Genomic DNA, 26,089 nt, shown 5'->3' on the forward strand with positions numbered 1-26,089 from the left:
CTGATGGGGTCTGGAGATCTCCTGGAATTACAACTAATCTCCATACTACAGAGATCAATTCCCCCAGAGAAAATGGCCGCTTTGGAGGGTAGACTCTATGGCATTCCATTCCTGCTAAGTTTCCTTCCCTCCCCAGACTCCAGTCTCCGCACCCCAAATCTTCATGATTTCCCTAACCCAGAGTGGGCAACCCTACCTTGGAGACAAAAGTCACAACTGAAGTATCAATATGGGGTCTCCATCATCATGTAGTTAGTCCTCACATTTAGCACCAAATGGGTTTATGGCAGTGATGAGATCTGAATCAGGGACTTTCAAAATCACTGCTCATTCAAGTGGCCATTATAACACAGTGGCACCTTGCTTGTTTTATTGACATAGTGTTATATAATAACTTGGGATTTTTAATCACAAGCTCTTTCCTTCATTAATGGGCAAACCATTTTCTTTTGCTGGAAAATAGACTTGATGTAGGTTATTGAAACAACTGAAGGCAGGTTCATTCTTGTCCCCATCAGATATGTTACATATGTTGGTTCCCAAACCATCAAAGCACAGACTTTCTGTTCATCTTTCACTTCCTAGGAGATCTGTGTCACATGACCCTGAGCAGCACAAACACATGCACACACGCGCACACACACACACAAATATAGAAGATTGCATTAAATAATAATTAGATTGCACAGTAGAAAAGAGCAAGAATCCAGTAGCACCTATAAGATTAACAAAATTTGTGGAAGGGTATGAGCTTTTGTGAGTCACAGCTCACTTCTTGTGGTATCTGAAGAAGTGAGCTGTGACTCACGAAAGCTCATACCCTACCACAATTTTTGTTAATCTTCTAGGTGCTACTGGACTCTTGCTCTTTTCTACTGCTACAGACAGATGAACATGGCTACCCATCTTGATCTATCTCCTTAGATTGCACAGGTTTAGTAATTGAATTATGTGGTGGTGGAGAGTGCTGTCAAGTCATAGCTGACTTATGGTGACCCCTGCTGGAGTTTTCAAGGCAAAAGATGTGATTTGCATAGTCTGCCTATGCAACACCAGTTTTCCTTGGAGGTCTCCCATGCAATTACTAACCAAGGCTGACCCAAGAGCTGAGGAGATTGGGCTCACCTGGGCTATCCAAGTCAAGGCAAATTGTTCAGCCAATAATCATTATTCATTAAAGCTTTGTGTATCCGTTGAGTAAACAAAGTCTAGAATGGCTTATCAGTGCTAAGATGTTAGTAGGAGGTCTCATTCTTACACAATATTCCAAGCTAATGTATCACTTTTTATATCTTTTTTCTGCATCTATGTTATGCTTTACTCATTCCGATGTGCTAATCTCTTGGATGTTGTCAACTTCTCTACATTTAAAACAAATTCATGCTTTCTGCGATACTTAGAAGAAGATTCAAGTAGTGAATAACATCGTTCCTCATCCAGAAGGATGCTCCAACCCGGCTTGGAAACCCTGCTGAGAAATCCACCTGATTTATCGTAGCAATCCAAGGACGTTCGCAAATCCTAGCTGCAGATGTTGGGTAGTAATATGTGAATGAAAGGCTTTGCGGGAGCCCTCCACACACAGAAAAGAGTTTTAATTTTGTTGGCTTTGATTAGAAAGTTGGTACCAAGCCAGGGGTCCACGTCACCATTGGCTACTCAAGGGTAGCCGGAGATAATAGCTCCATGGGCTTCAGTTGTCCTAACAGCAACCTGAGCTTGTACCAAGGTCAAAAATGCTTTGCTATTGCAGGGCACAAAGTGTATCTTCCTAGCTCCTTGTTTTGACTTGAGGCTTTGGCTGTCTTGTCTAAAAACAACCGGGCTTGTTATAAAACAAAGCTAATAAGAGAAGAGGCTCATTCTGCCAGGCATCAGTCGAAGCAAAGGGCTGTTAAGTTTTGAATTGTTAAGTTTTCAACCTCTATCAGATTTCAGGGATTTTCCCCCCCTCCTGCTCTCCCACCTCTGCCTGGGCAACACAGGTTGGCACTCGAACGACATGATTGAGGAATCCTTAAACCCAGGCCACTACATCAGCAAAGTGGTTTCTGAGACGATGCCGGCGGCCACCCTTCCTCTCTTGCTGCTGATGGGGTTCCTTTTTCTCATGTGGAATTTTGAAGAAACCTCGTCAATACCAGGTAACTTGACACAAGGCCTGCGATAGGAAGCGGGATTTAGAAAACTTGAGCAAGGCAGGGTTCCCCCCTCGCCCCCACAAGGAAGCTACAGGAATGGCAAACCTTTAAGAAAAAAAGCTCCTTTCTCAAAGGAGCTCAGTGTAGTGTGCAGGCTTCCTTTTATCCTCACAACAACCCTGTGAGGTAGGTTAAGCTGAAAGAAAAGGGCCTAGCCTAAGACAATGAATGGCATAACTGGATGGGAATTTGAACCCAGGACTGCCTGGCTTGGAATTTTAACTATTGTAGACTTTGGCCTGTTAACCAATCTGCAGGCTGTGATCTAGAAAGAACTTAACAACAGAATAAGCATGGAACAAACACTAAAATAGATGTGAGCCGTTTTCAGGCAAGCTTGCTCAAAACACTAAAATAGATGTGAGCTGTTTTCATGCAACTTGCACAAAAGATCAAAACTGACGAAGAACCCAATTCTAAACTCATTATTGTGGACACAAGCGGACTGGGTGTCATATGTGCTGTATCCAAGCAGCAGTCTTAGAACTGCATTCTGTCAAGGAACGGGCCATCGCACTGGAAGGACACCTGGAGGTATTCCAGGACTTCTGGATGGAGTGGGGTGGGGGAGAAGCCGGTTCAGACTCAAACGTGTCTGGTATAGTGAGGGGGTGTTCTCTGTTATTAATTTACATGCCGGGGTTTCCAAGAAAGCTCTATTTTCACTTACAAACAATGCAATTAAAAGAAACCAATAAAATGCAGGGGAAAGCCCATATAACAGCGTGCAATGGCACAGCGGCAGTAGTAAAAATCCAAACACCAGGGCCCACAACAGGAACACCGAAGGTGGGGAGGGCAGGCACATCATACCAAACACACTGCAAATGTGAACAAATTTTGATTTTCCCTTTTAACTGTAATGTGTGTGTGGGGTGGGGTGCAGATCCTGAAGTAAAAACCCCTCCACTCCCAGGGCTGTAAAGCACCACATAAGTTAAGAGTTTTCTCTGCCCTTTAAAACCATCCAATCATTCTTTCTCCCCTCTCTCTTCTTTTAGGGCCTGGCTACTGTATGGGTATCGGCCCACTCATATCGCACTGGAGGTTTCTCTGGATGGGTGTGGGCAGCGCATGCAACTACTACAACGAGACGTACGGCGAATTCGTGAGAGTCTGGATCAACGGAGAAGAGACCCTCGTTACTAGCAAGTAAATCTTTGATCTGTGCAACCAGGGAAATACCAGCCAGAGGGACGGGGCAGAGCCAGATTGGGGGGGGGGCTTGGCATAGAATACCCATGTGTCCCCCCTCTCTTCATCTACCCACCACCAGGCTTGTTGTTCATGCCTCCTTTCCCAGCCACGGACCCATGAACCGGTGCAGCCTTTCCCCACCTCTTTGTGAGCTTCTCCCACAGCTGGACTCACAGCTGCCTGCACTACCCATAAGCCTTTTCCTTGATGAGGCCAGGCAGTGCATAGGACTGGAAGCACGGATGGCAGAGTGCTTGAAAGCAAGTCGGTGGGGGAACAGCGGACAGGTGGGCAGCAGGGGACGTGCACAGGGAAGTGGGTCTGGAGCCCATGCCAGATGCCTGGGCTCTGGCAGCTGCCCTGCCTCAGGTTGTGCTGAGGGCAGCCCTGGGGAAGAGGGTTGCAAAGCTCCTTGGCATCTATTGTTAGGTAGCTGATGTTGGAAAAGGCTTCTCTGTGCTTGACATCAGGACAGCCACTCCCTATTAGAGCAGGCCTATTCCAAGAGTGAGATAGATGGAAAGCAGCTTCATATGTTCATATGACCCTCGCTACTTTAGGCTGATCCTGCACTGGGCAGGGGGTTGGACTAGATGGTCTGTATGGCCCCTTCCAGCTCTACGATTCTACTGATCTTCCCCTGCAAGGTGTTGGGTGTGGTTCTGAAGAGTGTATAATCTCAGTGTATCTGATGCAAGATTGGGGAGTCCCCCAAGCCCCATCGGCATTGATTTGGCAGTAGATGTTCAAGATTTTGCGTGTGGAACTCACTGACACGGGATAAGACAGATTCATGGGAGTTGGTTTCATAATAAAGTTATTTATCATGATGGTGAAATGGAACCTCCACGCTCAGGAGTAGCATCCCTTTGAATGCCAGTTGCTTGGTGCGGCAGCAGGAAGCTTTGGCCACTGAGCCGCTGCTGTTGGTAAGATACAGGATGCAGCGGGTCTGCTTCATCCTACTTTCTTCAGTTTGCATATTATGGGAACAAGTGGAAACTGCTAATCAGAAGTAACTGGTTTTTGAATGGGGTAGGATTTGCTTCCTGCACATTGTAGTCAAAATCTCAGCCGTGAACCCACTGGCGTCTTCGTTGTCGTGTCCTTTGAATATCAAGGGAGCCAACTGTCTCCCAAAGGAAAATGCGAGTGAATCATATATAAAGCAAAGAAGGAACAGAAAGGAACACATTTGACTTGACTTTTCCCTTACTGTACCATTGATTTGATATCCTCCCATGACATGTTTAAGCTTCTAGCTCCCTCTAAAGGAAATTCATTTTTTAGTTTACTCTTGTAGCTGGTCTTCTAGATTTAATCTGTACCAATATGATTGCAGTACAGCTAACCCCTGCTGTATCCTATAATATCTGCTGTTAGCATTAGATCACACAAAAGCCATCGTACATGTCATGTTTAATTACTAATGCTTCATTTCAAGAACATTTCATCTCTGTGTTTGGATTTATGCAGTTTTTCAAATTTCTACAACCCACACAACTATTGTATATGTTGTTAATGTCCTAGCTCTTGATCTTATTCACTTGCACTGTGAAATCCACCTTGGGTCTCAGTGAGAGAGGCTATAAATAAAAAATTTAAAACTCTACAATCCATTCCAAAGGAACTTTCTCTCCATGGTAATAATAAATAAGATTGCCAACTGACCAGGAAAAAAGATAGCCCTGCTCCTTTGCCTTTAACAGCAGCATGGTCTTTAGAAACTGGCTTTTTGGCGAGCTCAGCATTATCACCTGCCGGCCTCAAGTAGCTGTTAGAGGGACAGGGGCAGAGGTGGGTGAAAAAGTTGGCACATTTAGCAACGAGCATTGAAACCGAAGCGTTCTATTTCTGTTATTTGCTCAATTTTATTTAAGATCAAGATGATGTATTTTTTAAAAATCTTTTGAAAGGCATCTGCTCTTTGTTCTTTTTGATGGTGCAATCCTAGACAGAGTTCATTGAAGCCAACGGACACGATATGTGGATGCTTTCTCCCACATGGTCTGGGGTGGTGGTGGTGGTGACTGAAGGGTATAACTCTGCTTGGGATTGCACTGTGAGTTATGTTATTGATTCAGGGCTGGCCTGTCCACTAGGCAGACCTAGGTGACTGCTTAAGGCACCAGAGCTGTGTGTGTGCGCAAAAGAGTGAGAGAGCTGTAGGCAGCCCTAGAGCACAGGGCAGGCAGGGAGCCAAACCAGAATTGCTCCTGTGCTTGTCTACCATGCCTAAGGAGTAAGTCCCACTATGTTCAATGAGATTTACTCCCAGGTAAGCATGCTTAGGACTGCAGCCCTTGGAATGAGCCAGTTGATGTTGCATTATGTATCATTGAATGGCGGCGGGGGGGGGGGAGACATAGTTTACCTAGGGAGCCAAAAGCCCTTGGACCTGACCTGATTTGGTCATGCAGTGATGTGCGCTGTGCATGATTTCTCATATATGATCCTGGGGCATGTGTGTGTGTGATTTAAAATCTTAGCTGCCAGCTCTCCAGAATAATTTGCAGCCGCTTAGAACACCCAGGTTAAAATCAGCAAAATGCAGTTTACACGAACATGTTGTTTTTTACCCTTGGTACGGTCTGACTTGGCCGGCAGTCTGGGGCTTAAACTTGGGGGAGGGGGGGGGGGGCAGTGGGGCTCAAACCCCCCCCCCCAGAATTTCCCATAAAGTTACTCAGGCTGTCAAGTTCAGCCAGTCCGGTTTATCTTCATAGCAAGATAGCAAGTTCTTAGGAGGCACTGTGGGGCTGGTTTTGTTTGTTTGTCTTTTGTTTGTTTGCCTAAGGACCATAGACTTCACCACAATGTCTTTGTAAAATTGTGTTTATTTACCCGATGGCATTGTTTATGGAAAGGTCCTTGAAACCGACTGTACTAATCTCACACTGTGTAATCTGCCTTGAGTCTCAGTGAGAAAGGCAGACTATAAAGGACAGAAATAAAAATAAAAAAAAATTGTAAAGATAAGGGGTGGAAATTTCTTCCTGTGTAAAGACACAATAGAGAGAAGGGCAGGGAAGGGGTAGTATTTCCTTTCATACAGAAATGAAATGTTGAATCTAATGGTTTCATTGAAAGAGTTCATGACACCTTTCCTATCATCTTACAGTAAGAGACTCCTCTTTCTTTGATTGAGACTCAAACTATTACAACCACTATGAAAAGATTTGTAACAAAAAAGCAAACAAACAAGTGCTGAATTTTGTGCTGCTAATACCAGCAGTGAAAATTCCACTGTCAGCTCTACTGGTTTTTACTGCAAGAATAGAATAGAATAGAATAGAATAGAATAGAATAGAATAGAATAGCAGTACTAAATATGGGCTCAGGCCAGGTTCCCTCATTCCCTGAGAAATTGAAGAGTCTGTGCTCCTAGCAACCTCATGACAGGGACTGAAGCCAAGAGCACTCCCAGGAAATCCGCTGAAATACAGGTGCTGAGGACTGAACCTGAGCCCTTCTATGTACTAAGCATATGCTCTGTCTCTGAACTGCAGCCCACCATAAAGTGATCCACCATTCCCCTGAATACTGCAGATCCTGCTGCTGATAGAATAACCAAAAAAAAGTGTACACCATTCTGCAAATCTGCTTCTGCCTTTTTCCAATGAGTGGAGAGTAAATTCTGCTTTTGGGGTAAAACAGAAGATAGTGAAGGAAGAGGCTGTTTGATCCCAAAGCAAGACATTAACTCAATGCTTTATTTCCCTTCCACTTCCCAGATCCTCAAGTATGTTCCATGTAATGAAACACGGACACTACATCTGCAGATTTGGGAGCAAGCTTGGCTTGAAGTGCATTGGCATGCACGAAAACGGCATCATATTTAACAACAACCCGGCTCTTTGGAAAGAAATCCGACCCTTCTTCACCAAAGGTAAATAGCTGTAATCCTAAGAACGCTTTCCTGGAAGTATGTCCCCATGAATTACTTCCAAATAGCCCAGTTTAGATCGCTCCCAAAGCCTTTGTTCTTCCAACATTTGCATCTATTTCTCTTTTCTGAAATGGTATTTGGAATAATAATTATGGGAATGTGTACCATTCTCGGGCCAAACTGCAACAGTAGCTTGAAAGCCCTGCAACGGGAAGGCACAGGCACGGATCACAGAACTGGAAAAGGTATTATCCTGGCAGCTCAAGAAGAAGGTTGGCCTCAGTGCTCAGCACACGCAGCTCTAGAGAACAGACTAGCTTAAGCAAACCAGTTCCATTGCTTACATGGAATTAAAGCCCTCCCCAAGACAGCAAAGGGATTAAGGGAAACCAGGGCTCATTTTGAGGGGGAACGCACCAGAACGCAGTTCCGGCAGTTCCCCAAAGAGGTCACATGTCAGGTGGCCCCGCCCACCTGACTCTCAGCCATTTGGGCCCTGTTTTGGCCTGGATTGGGTCCGAAACGGCCTGGATCTGGCCTCTGATGGGTGGTGGATCACTCTCCCACTCATCAACGGTCTGATCCTGACCATTCTGGGCCCCCTTTCAGCCCCTTTCAGCCATTTTGGGCTCAATTTTGGCTCTGAATGGCCAGGATTGGGTCCAAAACAGCCAGAATAGGTGATGTCAGGGGATGTGGCATATGCAAATTAGTTATACTAATGACACACTTCCAGTGATGGCAAGAGGCGTGGCATATGCTAAAGAGTTATGCTAATGAGTTCCTCCAGCTCTTTTTCTACGAAATGACCCCTGAGGAAAACACTTTGGAAAAACAGGACTATTATCACAATTCCAGTTACATATTGCCAAGTTACACACTTTTGGGGATTTCAGCTCTAATCCAGATAGCCAAAAAAGACTACCAAAGATTACTGATGGTGCATTTTTCAATTTGGATTAGTTAATCTGGTAATAGACAGAGGTTTTTTGGGTTTGGGCTTGGATTGATTAAGACCCAAAGCTGCATCCTTAATCAGTCAAAATAAATCAGGAGGAGGACTGGGATGTGATGGCCAACTCATACGAAGTCCATAGGTGGGATTTCATAGATGATATCCACAAGCCAAAGGGGGGGGGGTTGCCAGTTCTCCTATTACACTGCAGACCACTGACTCCCCTCGTGCCATTCCTGTGGCGCACTGTCCTCCAGCAGTGACATCCCAGGGGCACTTAAACCTGCGGTGGGAGGGGGGAAAGGGAAGGGAAGTCCTGCTCCACTAACAGAAGTCCTGCCTGCCACCAGAAATAACCACTGGATCCATCCCCATGACTAGACTTTCCAATGCATAAGAGTTGCAAAAAGCAGGTGAGAAGAAACCTAATACAGAAAGGGCTATGATGCTGAGGAAAAGGGGTTAACTCTTGAGAGCCAGGGTGGTGTAGTGGTGAGTCTCAGACTAGAATCTAGGAGACCCAGGTTTGAATCCCTATTCTGCCATGAAATAGAAAAGAGTCCAGTAGCACCTTCAAGACTAACCAACTTTATTGTAGCACAAGCTTTCGAGAACCACAGTTCTCTTCATCTGATGCATCTGACAAAGAGAACTGTAGTTCTCGAAAGCTTATGCTACAATAAAGTTGGTTAGTCTTGAAGGTGCTACTGGACTCTTTACTATTTTGCAACTACAGACTAACACGGCTCACTCCTCTGGATTTACTCTGCCACGGAAGCTCACTGGTTGACTTTAGGCCAGTTACACAGTCTCAGCCAAACTGACCTCATAGAGTTGTTGTGAGGATAAAAAGGAGGAGAGGCGAACGATGTAACCCACTCTGGATCTCCATTGGGGAGAAAGGAGGGGTATTGATGAATTAAACAAACTCCCATCATGCCATTTCCCTGGCTGGAATCCCCCCACCCTCGCTGACTGCTTTACAGTACTATCTTAAAAAGAGTTATTACAATCTGATAAGAACATTTACTTCCATCAGCTTAGAAGGGTGCCCCGTGGCGCAGAGTGGTAAGCTGCAGTACTGCAGTCCAAGCTCTGCTCACGACCTGAGTTCGATCCTGGCAGAAGCCAGGTTCAGGTAGCCGGCTCAAGGCTGACTCAGCCTTCCATCCTTCCGAGGTCGGTAAAATGAGTACCCAATTTCCTGGGGGTAAAGTGTAGATGACTGGGGAAGGCAATGGGAAACCACCCCGTGAAAAAGTCTGCCAAGAAAACGTCGATGTCCCCCCATGAGTCAGTAATGACTCGGTGCTTGCACAGGGGAGTACCTTTACCTTTACCTACTCTGTTTAGGACTACCCTGTTGAGTTCTGATAGGAAAAAAGACAGTTATCCAGATTGTGCCTGTCTTTTTTTTTCTTACTAGAAGTGACAGAAGCCTGGCATAGTGTAGTTTGCTATCAGTAAAACAACACCACTGCCCCAGTCCATTGTAGGTTCCTCCATGCCTACTTATCACAGCTAAATTACTCATCAGACAACCCAATCAAAAATATTCATTGTCACATAAGAAAGCTTTCACACGGCAGCTAAAGGCTTCCATTGGCTTGGTACCAGGCAAACTGTATTTCCTACTCAAGGCACCACCACAAAAAAGGACCTGTCCCTGGACTGTGCCCAAAGAATCTGGGATTTTATTAACAAGTTTGGTAGATTATAAGGATTTCTTTCTCCTTTGTGAAATTTCAGCTCTGTCAGGTCCAGGTCTCGTGAAGATGATAGCTATTTGCGTTGACTCAACTAGAGAACATCTGGATCATCTACAGGAGGTGACCACCGAGTTGGGACACATCAACGCCCTGAATCTTATGAGGTGTATCATGCTGGACACTTCCAACAGACTTTTTCTGGGGATTCCTCTCGATGGTACGACACTTCTTTTTTCCTTATGTTTCTCAGTGGTCCTGTTTCTAATGTCTAATTAGAAAGCAGGTTATAAGAAAGAATTTGCCTATACAAACCAAGGGACATCGCTGTAGCTAAGGCCTCTCTTCAAAACTTAATTCTAAATCAAAGTCTTCTTCACCTTGGCACTGGAGGCCAATGCATTGGGATCCTGCTGGCAAAAAACGTGCATTCAAATGCTAAGTGGCTCATTTGTTAATAGTTGTTACTTATAACTAATCTGATTTTGGGGGGGAAACTGCCATCAATAGTCAGAAATCCTCTGATGAACCTGTTATTCTGGTACCTCGCTGTCTGGCATAGAAGTAAAAAAAAGTTAGAGGGAAGGGGAAAGGAAAAGAGGACGACTCTACAGATATGTAACTGACAGGGAAGTTGTCCAATGAGTGGAGTTATGGTAATCTTGCCACAAGGAAAGGACTGCACTGATTGGTCTGTCTTTCCAAAGTGTTTCCCACACATTGCTGGCTGACTGGCTCTGGAAGGGTTTTATTTCTATATAAGCTCACACAGACTCCTATTCTGGGGAGAGATGTATACCTAGCTCCAGTATCAATCCCACAGGCAGTATTTTCATCCAGAGGTTATATGAATTTAGATGCCATGCAGGCCCCTGAGTTCTGGTTTTCCTGCCAACAATGTTCACCTAGACAAGTTTCTCAGAGCCCTAAAATTAGAAGGTGCAGAGATAGCCTAAGCCTAACAAATGGGGGGCAGGGGGGGAGTTAGTTTCATCTAGACAGATCAGCTAGAGATTTCCTTGTGGGCATCTGTGAATCCCAGCCATCCACTGTGCTTTGCAAGGAAGTATTTTTATCATGTTGCCAAGCTAAAGCAACACCTCTGTGGGATTTGTGTGGGAGAAAACTTCGCTTATATTTTCATACTGCATAGTTTCTTTTCCCCAGCTAAGCAGAACTAAACAGTCTGCTAATCTAACAAAAGCACTGGATGATGCTGGTATTATTATTATTATTATTATCTGCAATGCATTATAGCAAAATCCTGCAGTCTTTGTAGTGATTAATCTCTGACACGAGAGGCTGCCTTCACACATGCTGGATAATGCACTTCCAATGCATTTTAGCAATGGTTTGCAACTGGATTTTCCTGTGTGCATCACTCAATGTGTGTGAAAGCAGGCAGAGACTCAAGCTACTCCACTCCCCTTGCCAAATATAGAGGCATTAGTTAACAGAACGCCGTGAAAGCTAACTAAAAACAATCAAGGAATTGTCAAGAACGTTTATATAAATACATATCTTTTTGGTAAATTGCAAGAAGGAATAATTATATATGATTTAAATAAATATGTATGGTTTTTATACAATAATTTCATAAATCCCAATTCACAATTCCACAAGTCTCATTTACAGTAGAAAATAGACAGGTACAAAAAGTCAGTGCTAAATAACAGAGAATCACAAGCCTCTATGAATAACCTTACTATAGCAGGAATATGTAGATGTAGCAAAATTATTCAAACGTGAGGGTAAAGTAATCTGCACATGCCTAGAGGCACCAGCTGCATTGTTTCCTTCCCCCCCCACCCCCCACCCCCCACCCATGTACCAAAGGTGGCTTCTAGCATTTAAGACGGGTTCTGGGGCTAATCCCTTGATTTTGGATATGTTTTGATGAACAAGAAAAATGCAGGAAAAAATAATTCCTCCACCACTGCAAAAGCATAAGAGCCGTCCTGCTGGATCACACCAGTGGCCCAGGGGGTTAATAATGACTGTCTTTGTAAACCACTCTGAGTGGGCATTAAGTTGTCCTGAAGGGCGGTATATAAATCGAATGTTGTTGTTGTTATCATCGAGCACAGCATCCAGTCTCACACAGTGGCCAACCAGCTGCCCTAGAGGGCCAACGAATGGAGCACAGAGGTCAAGTCCCTCCCAGCACTGAAGTTCAAACATTTGCTCCCTCTGAATGCAGAGGTTCCCTTTACTGACCGTGGCTAGTAGCTGCTGTTGAGCTTCTCCTCCATGAATCCAACTAATTCCCTCTGGGCTTGCGGCCATCCAAGCATCCACCGACAGTGGATCCCATTTCCTTTTGTCCAGGCTGAATCTATGGCCCATCGGGGCGTTCTCGAGTTCTAGTATTATGAGAGGGGGGAAAGCTCTCTCTCTCTCTAGCCACTTTCTCTGGTGGTGGTGGAGAGAGCCCTCAAGTCATAGCTGACTTACGGCGACCCCTGGTGGGGCTTTCATGATAAGAGACTAACAGAGGTGGTTTTCCCATTGCTTGCCTCTGCAACCCTGGTCTTCATTGAAGGTCTCCCATCCAATTACTAACCAAGGCTGACTCTGCTTAGCTTCTGAGATTTGATGAGATCAGGCTCACCTGGGCTATCCAGGTCAGGGAAACCACTTTCTCTGCCCCCTGCACAATTAACTGCAGAGGAAGGGGGAACCTTTAGCCTTTTTCTTTGCTGACATTTTCTTTTACTCCTGTTGAGGAAAACTAGCAGGCATGCATATTTTTTCCACAGCATAAATAAAAGCAACTCGTGGAGTGCTTTATCCGGAGAGAAAATGGCAGCAGGTGAGAGGGTTAAAATCTTCCCTTCTTCCCACGAAACTACCATGATAAAGTAATCCTGACAGCTAAAACTGCAACAGAAAAAGGCCATTTAAAATAAACAAGGAAGAGTCTGTAACCTATCCATCAGTCTTATTTGAAACCTGCTTTAGACTACCTTAGCCGGGGTGGGGTGGGGGGGTGGCTCTTGATTGTTTTGATAAGTTCCACCTACCAGTTATCAAAATGCTTACTAAATGCCACTGCAAATCTAACGGCCATGTATGTTAGCCACTGAATGCCATCCCAAAATTATCTACGGTTATACTTCACCTATAAAATAATGCCAAGAAACACTTTTTTCGAGATATGGATTTCAAATGTTCACATGCATGCAAAAATAAAATATCAAATATTGGCTAACTATTCAGAAACAACTCAGAGAATATTCAGCATGACAGTTGATGAGGGGAGGTGGTGAATTCATTGCAGCTGCATAGGCATGTATGGTTGAGCACACAGAAGTCCACCCTCCACTGCCCAGTTCATTCAGTCTTTCCAACTGACATAAGGAATGGGAGCGGAAGAGAGAAGGAAAGTTCAGAAGGGGCAGAGAAAATTTCTTGCCTGAAGTCCAAATAGAGCTTTATGGGTTGCTAAAATGAAACCCCAGACTGCACTCCTGATTTTCCTTGAGGAACGGAGAGGGGGAGAGATGGCATCATTTCCACAATCCACAAATCTGTTCTTCTTCCATTCATCCTCCAAGGAATTCAGCGCAGCATGCATGGGCCTCCCCTCCTCCATTTAAACCACACAACACCCTTGCAGTGTAGGTTAGGCTGAGAGCCAAGCTACAAGTGACAAATTACACTTGCATGGCAAGTGAACAGACTCACGTGTATTCCTCCCTGTTCACTTGCCATTCACTTGCGCTCCACTTGATCAAGAGCTTAGCTCTGAAAGAGCAACTGGCCCGCCCAAGGGCACCCAATGAGCTTCCATGGCTGAATGGTGACTTTATTTTTTTTATTTACAAAATGTATATCCTGCCTTTCTGCCCTCATAAGGGCCACCCAAGCAGCTAACAAACTGAAACATACACGAACTCCCATCTTTACCATCTTAGCCCAGCAGTCTAACCACTAGGCACACTGGCTGCTTGGGTTAGTGCCGTGGCTCAACAATGGGGAATGGGCGCATGGCGGGCGTACCTTCCAGTTACGTTTTCGCCCTGTGATTTCAGAAAATGCCATCGTGCTTAAAATCCAAAACTACTTTGATGCTTGGCAAGCGCTTCTGCTGAAACCTGACATCTTCTTCAAGATTTCTTGGCTGTACAAGAAATACGAGAAGTCTGCGTAAGTAGCAGCAATGATTGGACTGTTGTGTTGTGCAAAGAGAGGGTCTTTCCCCAGGCGGGCCAGGAAGGCTGGATAGAAGCCATGTCCGCATTTGCCTATAGAGCCGCTTTAAGGCATAGGATTGCTGGATCTTGCTTTGTTTCTTGTCTTGCCTCTGGGCTTGCTTCTGTACCGCTGCTTTGAGCCTCCATATTGGCACCCGCCTGACTGCTTCTGTGGCTCTTTAATGCCGTACGTATTAGTAAGTCAGTGGGATGTTATGAAGACATTGTGGGTTTCTCTTCCAAACAAGCCCCGCAAAGACTTGGAGCATTAAACCCACCTTTTGCCTACAAGAGAGGATCGATTCTTATGAAAGTTGTCTGTATTCAGCAAAAAGTTATGTTTAGGGTATACTGGACACCAAAGCTCCATTAAACAACAACAACTAAGAATTTCTGTATGATCCCATTTAGTTGGCCAGAGCCAAATAATTCAGCTTCATTAAACAAAAAGATTAAGTACATTGGCCGTTTTCACATGGCCACGCGCCCGGAAGATCGTGCAAAACTCACGGCATAAAAGCATCTTCCTAGCGCAATTTCCTGGCACAATCCCATTTAATGGCCCTTTTTCTGATATCATTGGGCCATTAAAGGGGATCCTGCCAGGAGAACGTGCTAGGAAGACGCTTCATGCTGTGAGTTTGCACGATCTCCCGGGAGTCCGTGTGAAAACGGTCTAACTGCTGGCACTGTGTAGATTACAGGATGCATTTCTTAAGCACATGCTCTGTTATAGGACCTTTTGGGAAGGAAGTTATTAATTTTGTATTAGAATACCTATTGGTCTTTGAAGAAGTTTATGTACTTTTAAATTATCTACCCATATCCTGGAATCTAATCGATGGTCAACGAAAATGGACCCTCTGTGCCCTCATTGTAGCTAAAAGTCTATTTGCAACATTGGAGAGTCAAATGTTCACCTTCCATAATTCAATGGATGGACAACCTTATAACTTTATCTCAATTCAGATATATGGCATATAGGCAACAATTGCAGAAGGACTTATTTTTTAGATATTTGGAAACTTTTTATGAATGCTTATGTGCAAGGCTTTTTTTCTGGGAAAAGAGGTGGTGGAACGTTTAGATTGCCCTCCACGCCGCTTGGCAGCGTTCCTGCTGGGAAAAAGCCCTGCTTATGTGTAGATTTCTCACTATTGTTGCCATATGTTTATTTCTATTATGTATGAGGCTTATTTTTTATTTTCAATTTTTTTAAAAAAAAAAGTTGACCTTTTCATCACCCATTTAAAAATGCAGTGGCTATAAAAGCTTGGAGAACCAAGAGAATTTTTGCAAACAAGCTTTAAAAATATAGCGCTTCTCAGGCATACGTTTGGGTAGAAATGGCTGAGCAGCTGTTCGAGGATCCCTAATTGTAAATCCCTTTCTGCTCAATGACTTTTTACGTTACTGAATTATCTGTGCCTCTCCCGGTGCTTCCAATTTGGGCACAGAGAGGTACCGCCGGCCTTTAGTGATGAACTTGTCCCTTTCTTCTTCAGGAAGGATTTGAAAGAAGCCATCGAAATCCTCATCGAACAGAAACGACAAAAGCTTTCCACTGCCGAGAAACTGGAGGAGCACATGGACTTTGCATCGCAGCTGATTTTTGCACAGGTAATTTTGATTTGGATGGGGCATACGCTGTAACGTACTACATGCCATTCTCCATTTATAGGGGTGGGTGAAATTTTTTTTGAGGAGTGCATTTGTTCCTTTTTTTTCCTGCCGCAAACTAGGAATGAGCGGGTTTTCCTTGTTCCATGCTTTTATTACTCCAGGGTTGCTCTCTACCCTGCATTCCACTCCCATTGACTCCCAGTTTTAACTAGGAGATTTTTCTAAAATTAATTCCAGAAATGGGTCATACACAGTTTGCCACAACTTTTTCTTGCTTCCAGGGATTACTTCATCTTTCTGTTTTTTTTAAAAAAGCATGGGTACGAAGTTCACAATTCCAGATTCTCAAGCAACTCACTACATCAAGTGCTTCATGCTCCTGTACAAATGATTTGCTTGCTGTTTCAAACAAGCAATATTTGGGGTCATTCTCCATTCGCACCAGCAACTTTCAGCATCCTACTTTCTTTATTTTCTGTACACATGCTCACCAAATTCACTCTGAGCAGGTTATATATCCTTTAAATAAATTAGTGTTATTATTATTATCCCCACAGTACAGCTGGAGAGCTGGGGCTGAAAGGAGTGGCTTACCCAAGGCCACCTGCTGAGCTCATGGCAGTGGTGGGATTTGAACCAGCAGAGTGCTGATTCACAGCCGAACCGCTTAACCACTGTGCTACAGCGGCTACAGTTACAATGTGGCAGCATGTCCCCAGTTGACTGCATCTGAGAGCCAAACTACAAGTGACGTCTTACACAGGTTGGACACTAGTCGGCTTCCCTCAAGTTTTGATGGGAAATGTAGGCATCCTGGTCTTGCAGCTGTAATGGAGAGCCAAGCTGTAAAACCAGGGCGCCTACATTTCCCATCAAAACTTGAGGGAAGCCGACTAGTGTCCAACCTGTGTAAGACGTCATTTGTAGTTTGGCTCTGAGCAATCCATGATGTACATAGATTTCTTTTATTTACTGCCCTTCTAAGAGCCCTCCCCTGATGAACCCGCTGGAGTGATCACTACCAAGTGGAGTTTCTTTTCTTTCCAATGTGGCAGCATGTCTCCCCAGTTTGTTGGATGTGATCTCTGCTAGTCTACTTGCTTGCCTGTCCTTTTAAGATCACTGATGAGCAGCGTTATCAAAGCACCTTGCTCTTTTTTGCGGAGCTTCTCTGTAGAAAAACGTATGTGCTGATTTGGCACCTGTGCACTTGATGAAGTTAATCAGCAGGCAGAGCTTAACAATCCAATTGAGAAGGCTTGATTAACCGGCAGAATGGGCAAAGCAAGGGTGCCGGCGAGACAAGAAGCGCAGCTTCCCCACCCATCCTACAAGATAATCAAGGAAAGCAACTTCTTTTGTAGGTCCAGAGGAGTTAGCCGTGTTAGTCTGTAGACAAAATAGTAGAGTCCAGTAGCACCTTTAAGACTAACCAACTTTATTGTAGCAGAAGCTTTCGAGAACCACAGTGCTCTTCGTCAGATGCATGCTACAGTAAAGTTGGTTAGTCTTAAAGGTGGTACTGGACTCTACTATTTTATTATTTTGTAGGTTGATTTTTGTTGTTGTTGAGTGGATGGCAGGGGGGAGAGAGACAGGGACGGCCATAGAGAAGCAACACAAGAATGTATGTGCACAAATTATGTGTGAGAGAACAATTTAGAGCGTTCAAAAACAAGCCATTTTTGTTTAGTGTTCGAGTTTAAGACTTGCAATTTGCAAATCAAAATAGAGGTGTGTTCACTCTGTTACCAGTTCCTTCCATTTGTTCATATCTTTTTTGTTCTGTATTGTGTTACAGATGCATACGTGTGCATTGCTAAAACTCTGACACACATGGATAGCACTAGCATATTGGGGGAGGGGTTATTACCTGAAAATGCTGGCAAACTGTATGTGCATGCTGCTTTATACAAAACTCAGCATGAAATGAAGATAACAACATCGAATACGTCTACTGTACTTGGAAACAAAACCAAGCCATTCAGATTGAAAAAAACGTGCAAAGAAATTTGGGTGAGGAGCATTTCAGAAGGCTTTTTCCTGCAAGGACAGTCCCCTGATAAATCCATCACTTCTGCTGTAGACTCCTCGCCTATCTGTGGTCCTTATCACAAAAGCACAGCCTCCATGTTGAGCTAATTTGTGCCTGACTGCACAATGTTGTTGTCCACTGAGTTTAACAAGTCATTGTTTTCCTGATTATACATTACAGTGCCGCGGGGAACTAACGGGGGAGAATGTGAACCAGTGTGTTTTGGAAATGCTGATCGCCGCCCCAGATACTCTCTCAGTGACCCTCTTCTTTATGCTAGCACTGATTGCTGAACACCCTCATGTGGAAGAGGCAATGATGAAGGAAATACAAGCTGTAATGGGTAAGGGTCCTTTGACAATGGGAGATAACCATAATACAAATTATCTTTTTTTCAAAAATTCCAGCTATTAGAGATCCAAAGACAATTAACCTGAAGTTTTAAAAAAGACAGCCCAATGGACCTCTAGGGTTGCCAAATTTCCAGGAAGAATTGAGAATGAATTAACAAATCTCAGGGTATTTATTTTATTAGATATTAGATCCCACTTTTTCTCCCCAATGGGACCCAATGCAGTTTACATCATTATTTGCCCCTCCTCCCTTTATCCTCATGGCAACAATCCTGTAGCATAGACTGAACAAAGAGAGAGTAACTGGCTAGGATTGCCAGCAGTGGGTAGGACATTCCTGGAGATTTAGGGGTGGGGTCTGGGGAAGGGAGGGACTGAATCAAAGTATAATCTCATAGAGTCAACACTCAAAAGCAGTCATTTTCTCCTGTGGTCTGCAGATCAGTTGCAATTCTGGGAAATCTCCAGGCCTCACCTGAAGGTTGGCAAACCAATAAAACTGGGCTAAAGTTACTCTGCAAGTTTCCCTGGCTGAATGGAGATTTGAATCTGGATCTCCCAGACTGTAGTCCAATACTCTAGCTACTACTCCCTGCTAAATGTTTTATTTGGAAATTTTTCTGTTCTCACCCTCATCTGTTCCTTCCAGTTATCAATTATAAATAGTCTCTTGTTAGAGAAAGCTAACAGTGTCCTCAATAACCAACCAAATAACAATCAAAGAGAACAAATAATCCAACCAATACTAACTGTGAAATGAAATCCGTCTCTCAAGTCAGAGTTGACTTATGGCGACCCCTGGTGGAGTTTTCATGGCAAGAGACTAACAGAGGTAGTTTGCCATTGCCTGCCTCTGCAGCCTTTGTCTTTCTTGGAGGTCTCCCATCCAATTACTAGCCAAGGCCGACCCTGCTTAGCTTCTGAGATCTGACAAGATCAGGCTCTCCTGGCCTATCCAGGTCAGTACTCAACTAGAAATTGCATCCATAAATAACAAACCATTTTTATCTATTTATTAAACTATTTATAAGCTGCCTTCCCCACAATTTACAGAGGTTCAAGGTGGCTTACCAAAGCCCACCAAGCAACCAACACAATCATTAAAACTACAGGACTGTCCATTTATAAGAAATAGCAGCAATGATAAACTATCTTGATCCCAGCCGTGGCCTTATCAGCTCTCATAACGGTTAGCCACAACCAAAGACCCATCTGAACAATATTGCTTAACAACAGCTTGAATCCTATCACATGCTTAACAAAGTTTGAACCTTTCTCCAACCTAAGGAGCCTTCCCCTAATTTAAGTGGCTCTTCTGCTGGAGGAACAGCCACTTCCATTAAAGGAGTAATCTGCAGTTGGTGCCACTACTGAAAAGGCCCTTTCTCAACTGGCTTCAGAATCAGATCGTTTTTCTTCTTTCCAAGTCAAGTTTTAAACAAAAAACTTGAAAATGGTTAGCATTAAAAAATAAAACTGAAATATTGTCAGATTCCAAACACGTATGGCCATTTCCTTCTAGCTCTTACCTCCAAGATGAAATATGAAACCAGAGACCAGCAGTTTTGTCTTGCTTCCTCCCTAAAGGTGACAGAGACATAGAGAGTGAAGACATGCCAAAGCTGAAAGTGGTGGAGAGTTTCATTTATGAGAGCATGAGATACCAGCCAGTCGTGGACTTGGTCATGCGCAAAGCCTTGCAGGATGACGTGATCGATGGCTATGCTGTCAAGAAAGGAACCAACATCATTCTCAACATCGGGCGCATGCATAAACTTGAGTTCTTCCCAAAACCAAATGAATTCTCTCTTGACAATTTTGAGAAAAGTGTAAGTTGTTACATATGTATGTGTGTGTGTGTGCACGCTTCACACAAGTTGTCCTTTTTCAATGATGTTAAGGAAGCCCTGAACTTATGCAATGTTTATGTATGCATGAGAGTTCCCTCACACGTAAGGAAGCGCTTAGCCAGAGGTTGCCAGGAGCGACCTCTAAATAATGAAAACTAACTCAAGCTACTCCACCCCAGCCCCACACACCAGCCTTGTTAACAAGCTTTGTTCTGTCCTAGAGTAGCTCAGAAAATTATTCTCTGTGAAATAAAAACATTTTTTAAAAGCTCAGAGCAAATATTTTTCCAGTCCCCCCACTCTGGGTCTTTAAAGGGATACTGGAGGAACTGTTCTGCAGCACCCAGGGAGCAACAATAACTCATGAGCTACCCGTTGGAGATGCCTGCTGTAAGCTGTTATCCTGTACGTGCATTCCAAACCAAAGCCCTTTCCAGATGTTTTAATTGTGCATACCGGAAGGCTACCAACCACACTATCAGGAGTGTGTCTTGCCCTTCTCCTGATGAACGTGGCTGCCGTGTTGTGTGAACAGAGGCAACACATTTATGTACCCTGCATGTACAGCCTTGGTACATGTGACTATGATTCCTGAAAAATGCAGTGCTCAGTCTGGGCATGGTAAATACACATGTTACCCCAGTTCATACAACATGGTGGCCAGATGTAACAAGAGGATCTGGTAGGCTACTGGTATGCATGATTATGCCTGGAAAGAGCTGACACAATGGTCAGTTTAAGAGAAGAGTATTATATTTTACATTTTATAGTTATCGCTCTTCTTTTGCAGAAATTGGAAGGCTGGAAAAGTAATTGCCATTAGAAGGAAGTCTCAGGGCTAAACTAGACGGATCTGATCCACGGACATTGCTGCCATTTTAGAGCAGAGTTCGGGCCGTTTAAAAATGTCACAGAGGCCCAATTGGGTCCGCAGCATAATGGGACAAGGAAATCATGTGCCCCCCACCATCTTTCCGAGTGCCGAAACAGCCGCAAGCCTTTAGAGAATGTGCTAGCAACTGATCCTATATGTGTTCTAATAGCCTGGCAAACAAATGTGTGATTGTTTAATTGTTTGGGCTCAGGCAGAAATGTTATGGTGTCCTTTTTCAAAGTTTGAATTTTCTTTGCATGTTTTTCGGCTTGCACAGGTCCCCCACCGCTACTTCCAGCCATTTGGGTTTGGTCCCCGAGGTTGTGTTGGGAAGTTTATTGCCATGGTGATGATGAAAGCAATTCTGGTGTCTCTTCTCCAAAGATGCCACATCCAGATCCAAAAAGGCAAAGGTCTCAAAAACATCCCGAAAAACAATGACTTGTCCTTGCATCCAAATGAAACTCAGCCCTTGCTGGAGATGGTTTTCGTGCCAAGAACAAACATGGCCAAGAACCAGGAGATCAAATAGAGCCACCTTGAAAGCACCAAGAACACTGAGAGTTGGGCTTCCTCAACCCAACGAAAAACTGTCATCCATCCCAGACACATTCATCACCCGCTGGCTCCATGAAACAAAATGTTTGGGTTGCTCCAAATACGTTGCTGACACAGGTGGCCATTTTGACAGGCTTGGCTCACTGTTCAAGACTTATTCCTTCCAAATAGACAAAAGAAAGTCTGTAAGTGAACGATCAGGTGACAGACCAACAAACAACCTGACGAACTCTGCTGTTCAGGTGGAATGATGTGATTTGTATTCACTTGTGCAGAAGCCCCAAGGAACCATTTCCAGAGGTCCCGCAGAGCCAGAAGTTGGTCACGGAAGCGGCACCCGCAGCAGCTGGTCATTTTAAGAGGGCTGACATGTCACATGAATGATTTCTGGTACCAATGTTCATTAGGAAGCAGAGGTCTGGAGAAGCATGATGAACAAAGACGGCTTTTGAAAGACAGCCACAGCACAATCTTCTTCCATTGTTTCATAGTGCCAAGATCATGAAAGGCTCTTTGCTGTTAACATCCTAATTCATTACAGGGCAAATCAAAGTGCAAAAAGGATTTTAGGGCTTTTTCTTCATCCGTTTCGATATTTGTACTGTGCTTTTCGACCCAGTGGGGACCCAGAGCAGCTTGCCATATTATTCTCCCCTCCTCCGTTTTAGCCCCACAACAACAACCCTGTATGATATGTGAGGCTGAGAGTTTTTCGTGACTGGCCCAAGGTCACCTGGCAAGCTTCCATGGCAAAGTGGGGAATATCCCAGATCCTAGTCTGATACTCTAACCACTATAACATTCTTTCTGTGTTTTCAGATATTCTTGGGAGCAGGGAACATGCACACATATATAATGAACACACGAGTTCCAATCCTGAGTTACACACTTTCACTAGAATGGTGGAGACAGGGGGGAGACAACCATTCCAAGCCCTAAAGAGTCTGGGCTCAATATACTTAAGGAACTTGTGGCTCCTTATCTGCTTCTTGTTTCCCTGTACACTGAGAACATTGTTAGAGGTCCTTCTCCATATGCCCACCAGCTCTGAGGTTTAATCAGGGTTTACTCAGGAGACGGGGCCTTCTTAGCAGTGGCACCAGGATTATGGAATTCTTTTCACAGGGATATTTCCACTTGCCCCTTCTTTGACAATATTCCAATGCCAGATCAAAACTAAGCTTTTGAGGGAGTTTGGGGGGAAGGTTTTTCTTGGTTATTTATGTCTCTGGATTGACTTTGACTGATTTTTCTACTGTCTTCGGTTGTCTATGCTGTGTTATGTCAAGTTTTGGTCTTTTTTGTATTTTAGATGATCGGATTTTAATTATATTGTTTACTGTACATTAGCTGACTTGTGGACTGAGTGGTTGAAAGGTATGAATATTTTAATAAATAATGGAAAAGAAATATTTTAAACTGGGCACGTGTTCAAATAATGAACGGAAACTTTTTGTACTCTGGTCAGGTAATCACTTATCAGATAGCCAAGTGGCAAAAAAAGAGTGAGAGACTGTGTGGTCTTGTAAATATTTATTTGAAGACCAGAGTTCTATATAATGAACTCTTAAAAATATTATTTGATCAATAAAGTGATGCTTTTTACTGCTGTGGTTAACAGATACTTCCGCTGTTTTTTGAACAAGCAAATATTGATAGCTTGGGTCTTCTAAGCTTTGAAATGGATCTAAACTTACAATTCAGCGCTCTGCTGCCATTTTTGGAGCATGCATGCCATAGAACAGTGTCAATATATGCAAACTGACGCCAAGCATGACATTCATTTCCAGGAGTTGTACCTAAGATCAGCAGGACTTCAGTTGTTTGCTTTTCTTTTCTTTGCTTGCATTCATAATGGAATCGTTACAATTTTGCATGCGAAAAAGAAATGTTTCCCCAAGCCCTTTTCTCTGGTGTGTTATGGTTTTGCCTTGACTCCAGATATTGCTTGATTGTTCTCTGTTCTTGTGCAAAGTTTACTGACTTTTAGACTGACTTCACTTTGTGTGCAGTGACTCCTTCACACAGATCGAAAGCTGCCCGTGGTGTTTTCTAAATTAGTGTCATGGCACAACTGTGATTGTTTGGCAAATGTAATAATAAAAAAGACTGAAAATAAGATCAGCCTGACTCCTTGGTAATTTTACTGTCACCAACCCTAGGACTTTTCAGCATTTTGATCTTTCAAAGGGAAAGATGCTCGAACCCTTGAATTTGCCTTAGCTTCCCACTTCTGCACTAGCTTCTTTGCGATCCAACATAATTATTAGCTCAAATATGATTCCAGTGCACACACCCCACTTGTTTCCATGCCACATGTCAGCTTGGGAGCTTCTGAACTCAGAGGCGACCTGTTAATGCTACAAACCGACAAACTTTGCTAGGTCACCTGTTGCTATCCATGTTGAGGCAAGTCAGTTTAAAAGCTATATTGAATGTCTACCAGCAGAGGGCGCACACTACAAATGTTATTTACACACTGCAGAATATTTCATAGTAAGCCAAGTGTGACTTTTCGCAGAATCCTCTTTACTGTCCATTCTGAGGCATTAACTAGTGCATGATATTCACAGCCCCAAGGTAACTATTTCCTTTGCAGGGCCTTACAGTGACCACCCTCCTTCTTCTTCTGCTTTTCCGAGGCCTGTCCTCTTGAATGTCTGCGTTCTGTCCAATCTGTGTGTGTTATGTGCCGTGCAGTCGTTTCCAACCTATGGCGACCCCATGAATGAAAGACCTCCAGAATGTCCTATCATTAACAGACTTGCTCAGATCCTGCAAACTGGAGGATATGGCTTTTTTTATTGAGTCAAGCCACCTCGTTTTAGGTCTTCCTCTTTTCCTAGCATTATTGACTTTTCCACAGAATCTTGTCTTCTCATGATGTGACCAAAGTACAATAGCCTCAGTTTTGTCATTTTAGCTTCTAAGGAGAATTCCGGCTTGATTTGATCTAGTACCCACTTATTTGTCTTTTTGGCTGACCATGGTATCTGCAAAACTCTCCTCCAGCACCACATTTCAAATGAATCAATTTTTTCCCTGTCAGCTTTCTTTACCGTCCAACTTTCACATTCATACATGGCAATGGGGAATACCATAGTTTGGATTATCTTGATCTTGGTTCCCAACAACATCTTTATCTTTAAGGATCTTATCTAGCTCCCTCACAGCTGCTCTTCCAAGTCTCAATCGATAAAATGACTGCAGAGATTTGATTTCAGAGCAGCCACAGGCTATCCTGAGCTATCTATCCCTCAATCCAAGTAGTTCTGTTAGCATTCAGAATGCCTCTCATGTAAAAGTTGAAAATAACGCTCTTCAACATTAGTGCTGTCATCCCCTAGGATGTTTTCAACTCACATGTTGGCTTCTAAAAGTCACAGGATGTAACTCTAAGCTACAAAGCGCAAGTGTTGTTGTGGTACTTACTAGGATCATGAATAGCAACATGCCTGAATTAAAACCACATACCATCACACCAGCTACAGGTTTCAAGAGGCCTGTATGGGAAACAAGCTTAATCTCCAAGCTTCCAGGACTACCTCTCATGCCATCACTATTTACATTTAAATATTTAAAGAATGGTAGGATCTCTCTCCGCCCCCCCCCCAAAAAAGTGGTGATGCTTAGAAGGGGAAGAAAACATATTGGAGGTATTGTATTGTAGGAAAGGCAAGTACAATCTGAACCAGTTCATTTCTGAACCAGTTCAATGCTTAACAAGGAGCTATGCATTTACAGAAACTATCTGGAAGATCTAAATCACAACTTAATCTAATAAAGTTAAGCAACAAAACATGTATCTTATTCCAGTTTGTCTTTGGGACCTGGCTCACTCCTGTGTCCTTTTAAAAGTCTGACAGTGGCTGTTTTCACACTACTAACCTGCTTCCATAACGTTGTGAAACATCGTGCAAAAACCGCGGAAGATAGCATCTTCTTGCGAGAGTTTTGCGCGATGTCACGCAAAATTCTCGCGAGAAGATGCTATTGTCCGCATTTTTTGCACAACGTTTCACAACGTTACGGAAGCAGGTTAGTAGTGTGAAAACGGCCAGTGTAGTCTTTTTCCAATGGTATTTCCATCTAAGGCCATCAAAATCACCAACTGAAATTTTCAAGCAATTTTCAAAGGCAGTCCCTCGTAAGGTGTGTTATAGGAAGCTAAGCTGTAGTCATATACATGGATAACAGTGGTCAGTTCTTGCTTTCAAAAGGAAGATCACAGCTGGTACATTGGCCAAAGCTGGTTAAAGGCGACAGGTGCTACATAGGAGACTTGAGCCTCCATTCGTAGCCATGCATCTAATCGTTGATTGAGCACCCCCATGGTCCTTTCCGGTTTAGGTTTGTTTGTGAAGTTATTTATTGTTTGCGTGCATAACTATGTTGTATTGTCGAAGGCTTTCACGGCCGGAGAACGATGGTTGTTGTGGGTTTTCCGGGCTGTATTGCCGTGGTCTTGGGCACCAAGAGACCACGGCAATACAGCCCGGAAAACCCACAACAACCATAACTATGTTGTCTCACTTGTGTTGTGTTGCTAGATATCCCAGGCATACATGTTTTCTTCTCTGCATCTTTTAGGGATTTGCCTTCATTGAAAGATCCATATAAAGTGAGAGCATCAACAGAATATTTCAGCCTTT

At 43.7% G+C, this 26,089-nt stretch overlaps 1 protein-coding gene across 1 annotated transcript; it reads left to right on the top strand.

The window, feature by feature from the left end:
* The first annotated feature begins 1,998 nt into the window (after positions 1 to 1,998).
* On the top strand, positions 1,999 to 23,539 carry LOC129345447 (aromatase). Its single transcript, XM_055002610.1, has 9 exons — positions 1,999 to 2,144; positions 3,203 to 3,353; positions 7,133 to 7,287; positions 9,992 to 10,168; positions 13,983 to 14,097; positions 15,650 to 15,764; positions 17,983 to 18,145; positions 19,743 to 19,984; positions 21,157 to 23,539. The coding sequence occupies exons 1-9, from the start codon at positions 2,003 to 2,005 to the stop codon at positions 21,409 to 21,411; spliced, it is 1,515 nt and encodes a 504-aa protein (XP_054858585.1). The 5' UTR covers positions 1,999 to 2,002; the 3' UTR covers positions 21,412 to 23,539.
* The last annotated feature ends 2,550 nt before the right edge of the window (positions 23,540 to 26,089 follow it).

The sequence above is a fragment of the Eublepharis macularius genome, chromosome 18 (assembly GCF_028583425.1).
Source record: "Eublepharis macularius isolate TG4126 chromosome 18, MPM_Emac_v1.0, whole genome shotgun sequence".
Lineage (NCBI taxonomy): Eukaryota > Metazoa > Chordata > Lepidosauria > Squamata > Eublepharidae > Eublepharis > Eublepharis macularius.

Coding starts and splice junctions, on each gene's coding strand:
- LOC129345447 (XM_055002610.1), top strand. CDS start 2,003: ATGATTGAGGAATCCTTAAACCCAGGCCACTACATCAGCAAAGTGGTT. Junction 14,098..15,649: donor AAGAAATACGAGAAGTCTGC/GTAAGTAGCAGC, acceptor TTTCTTCTTCAG/GAAGGATTTGAAAGAAGCCA. Junction 19,985..21,156: donor TTGACAATTTTGAGAAAAGT/GTAAGTTGTTAC, acceptor CGGCTTGCACAG/GTCCCCCACCGCTACTTCCA.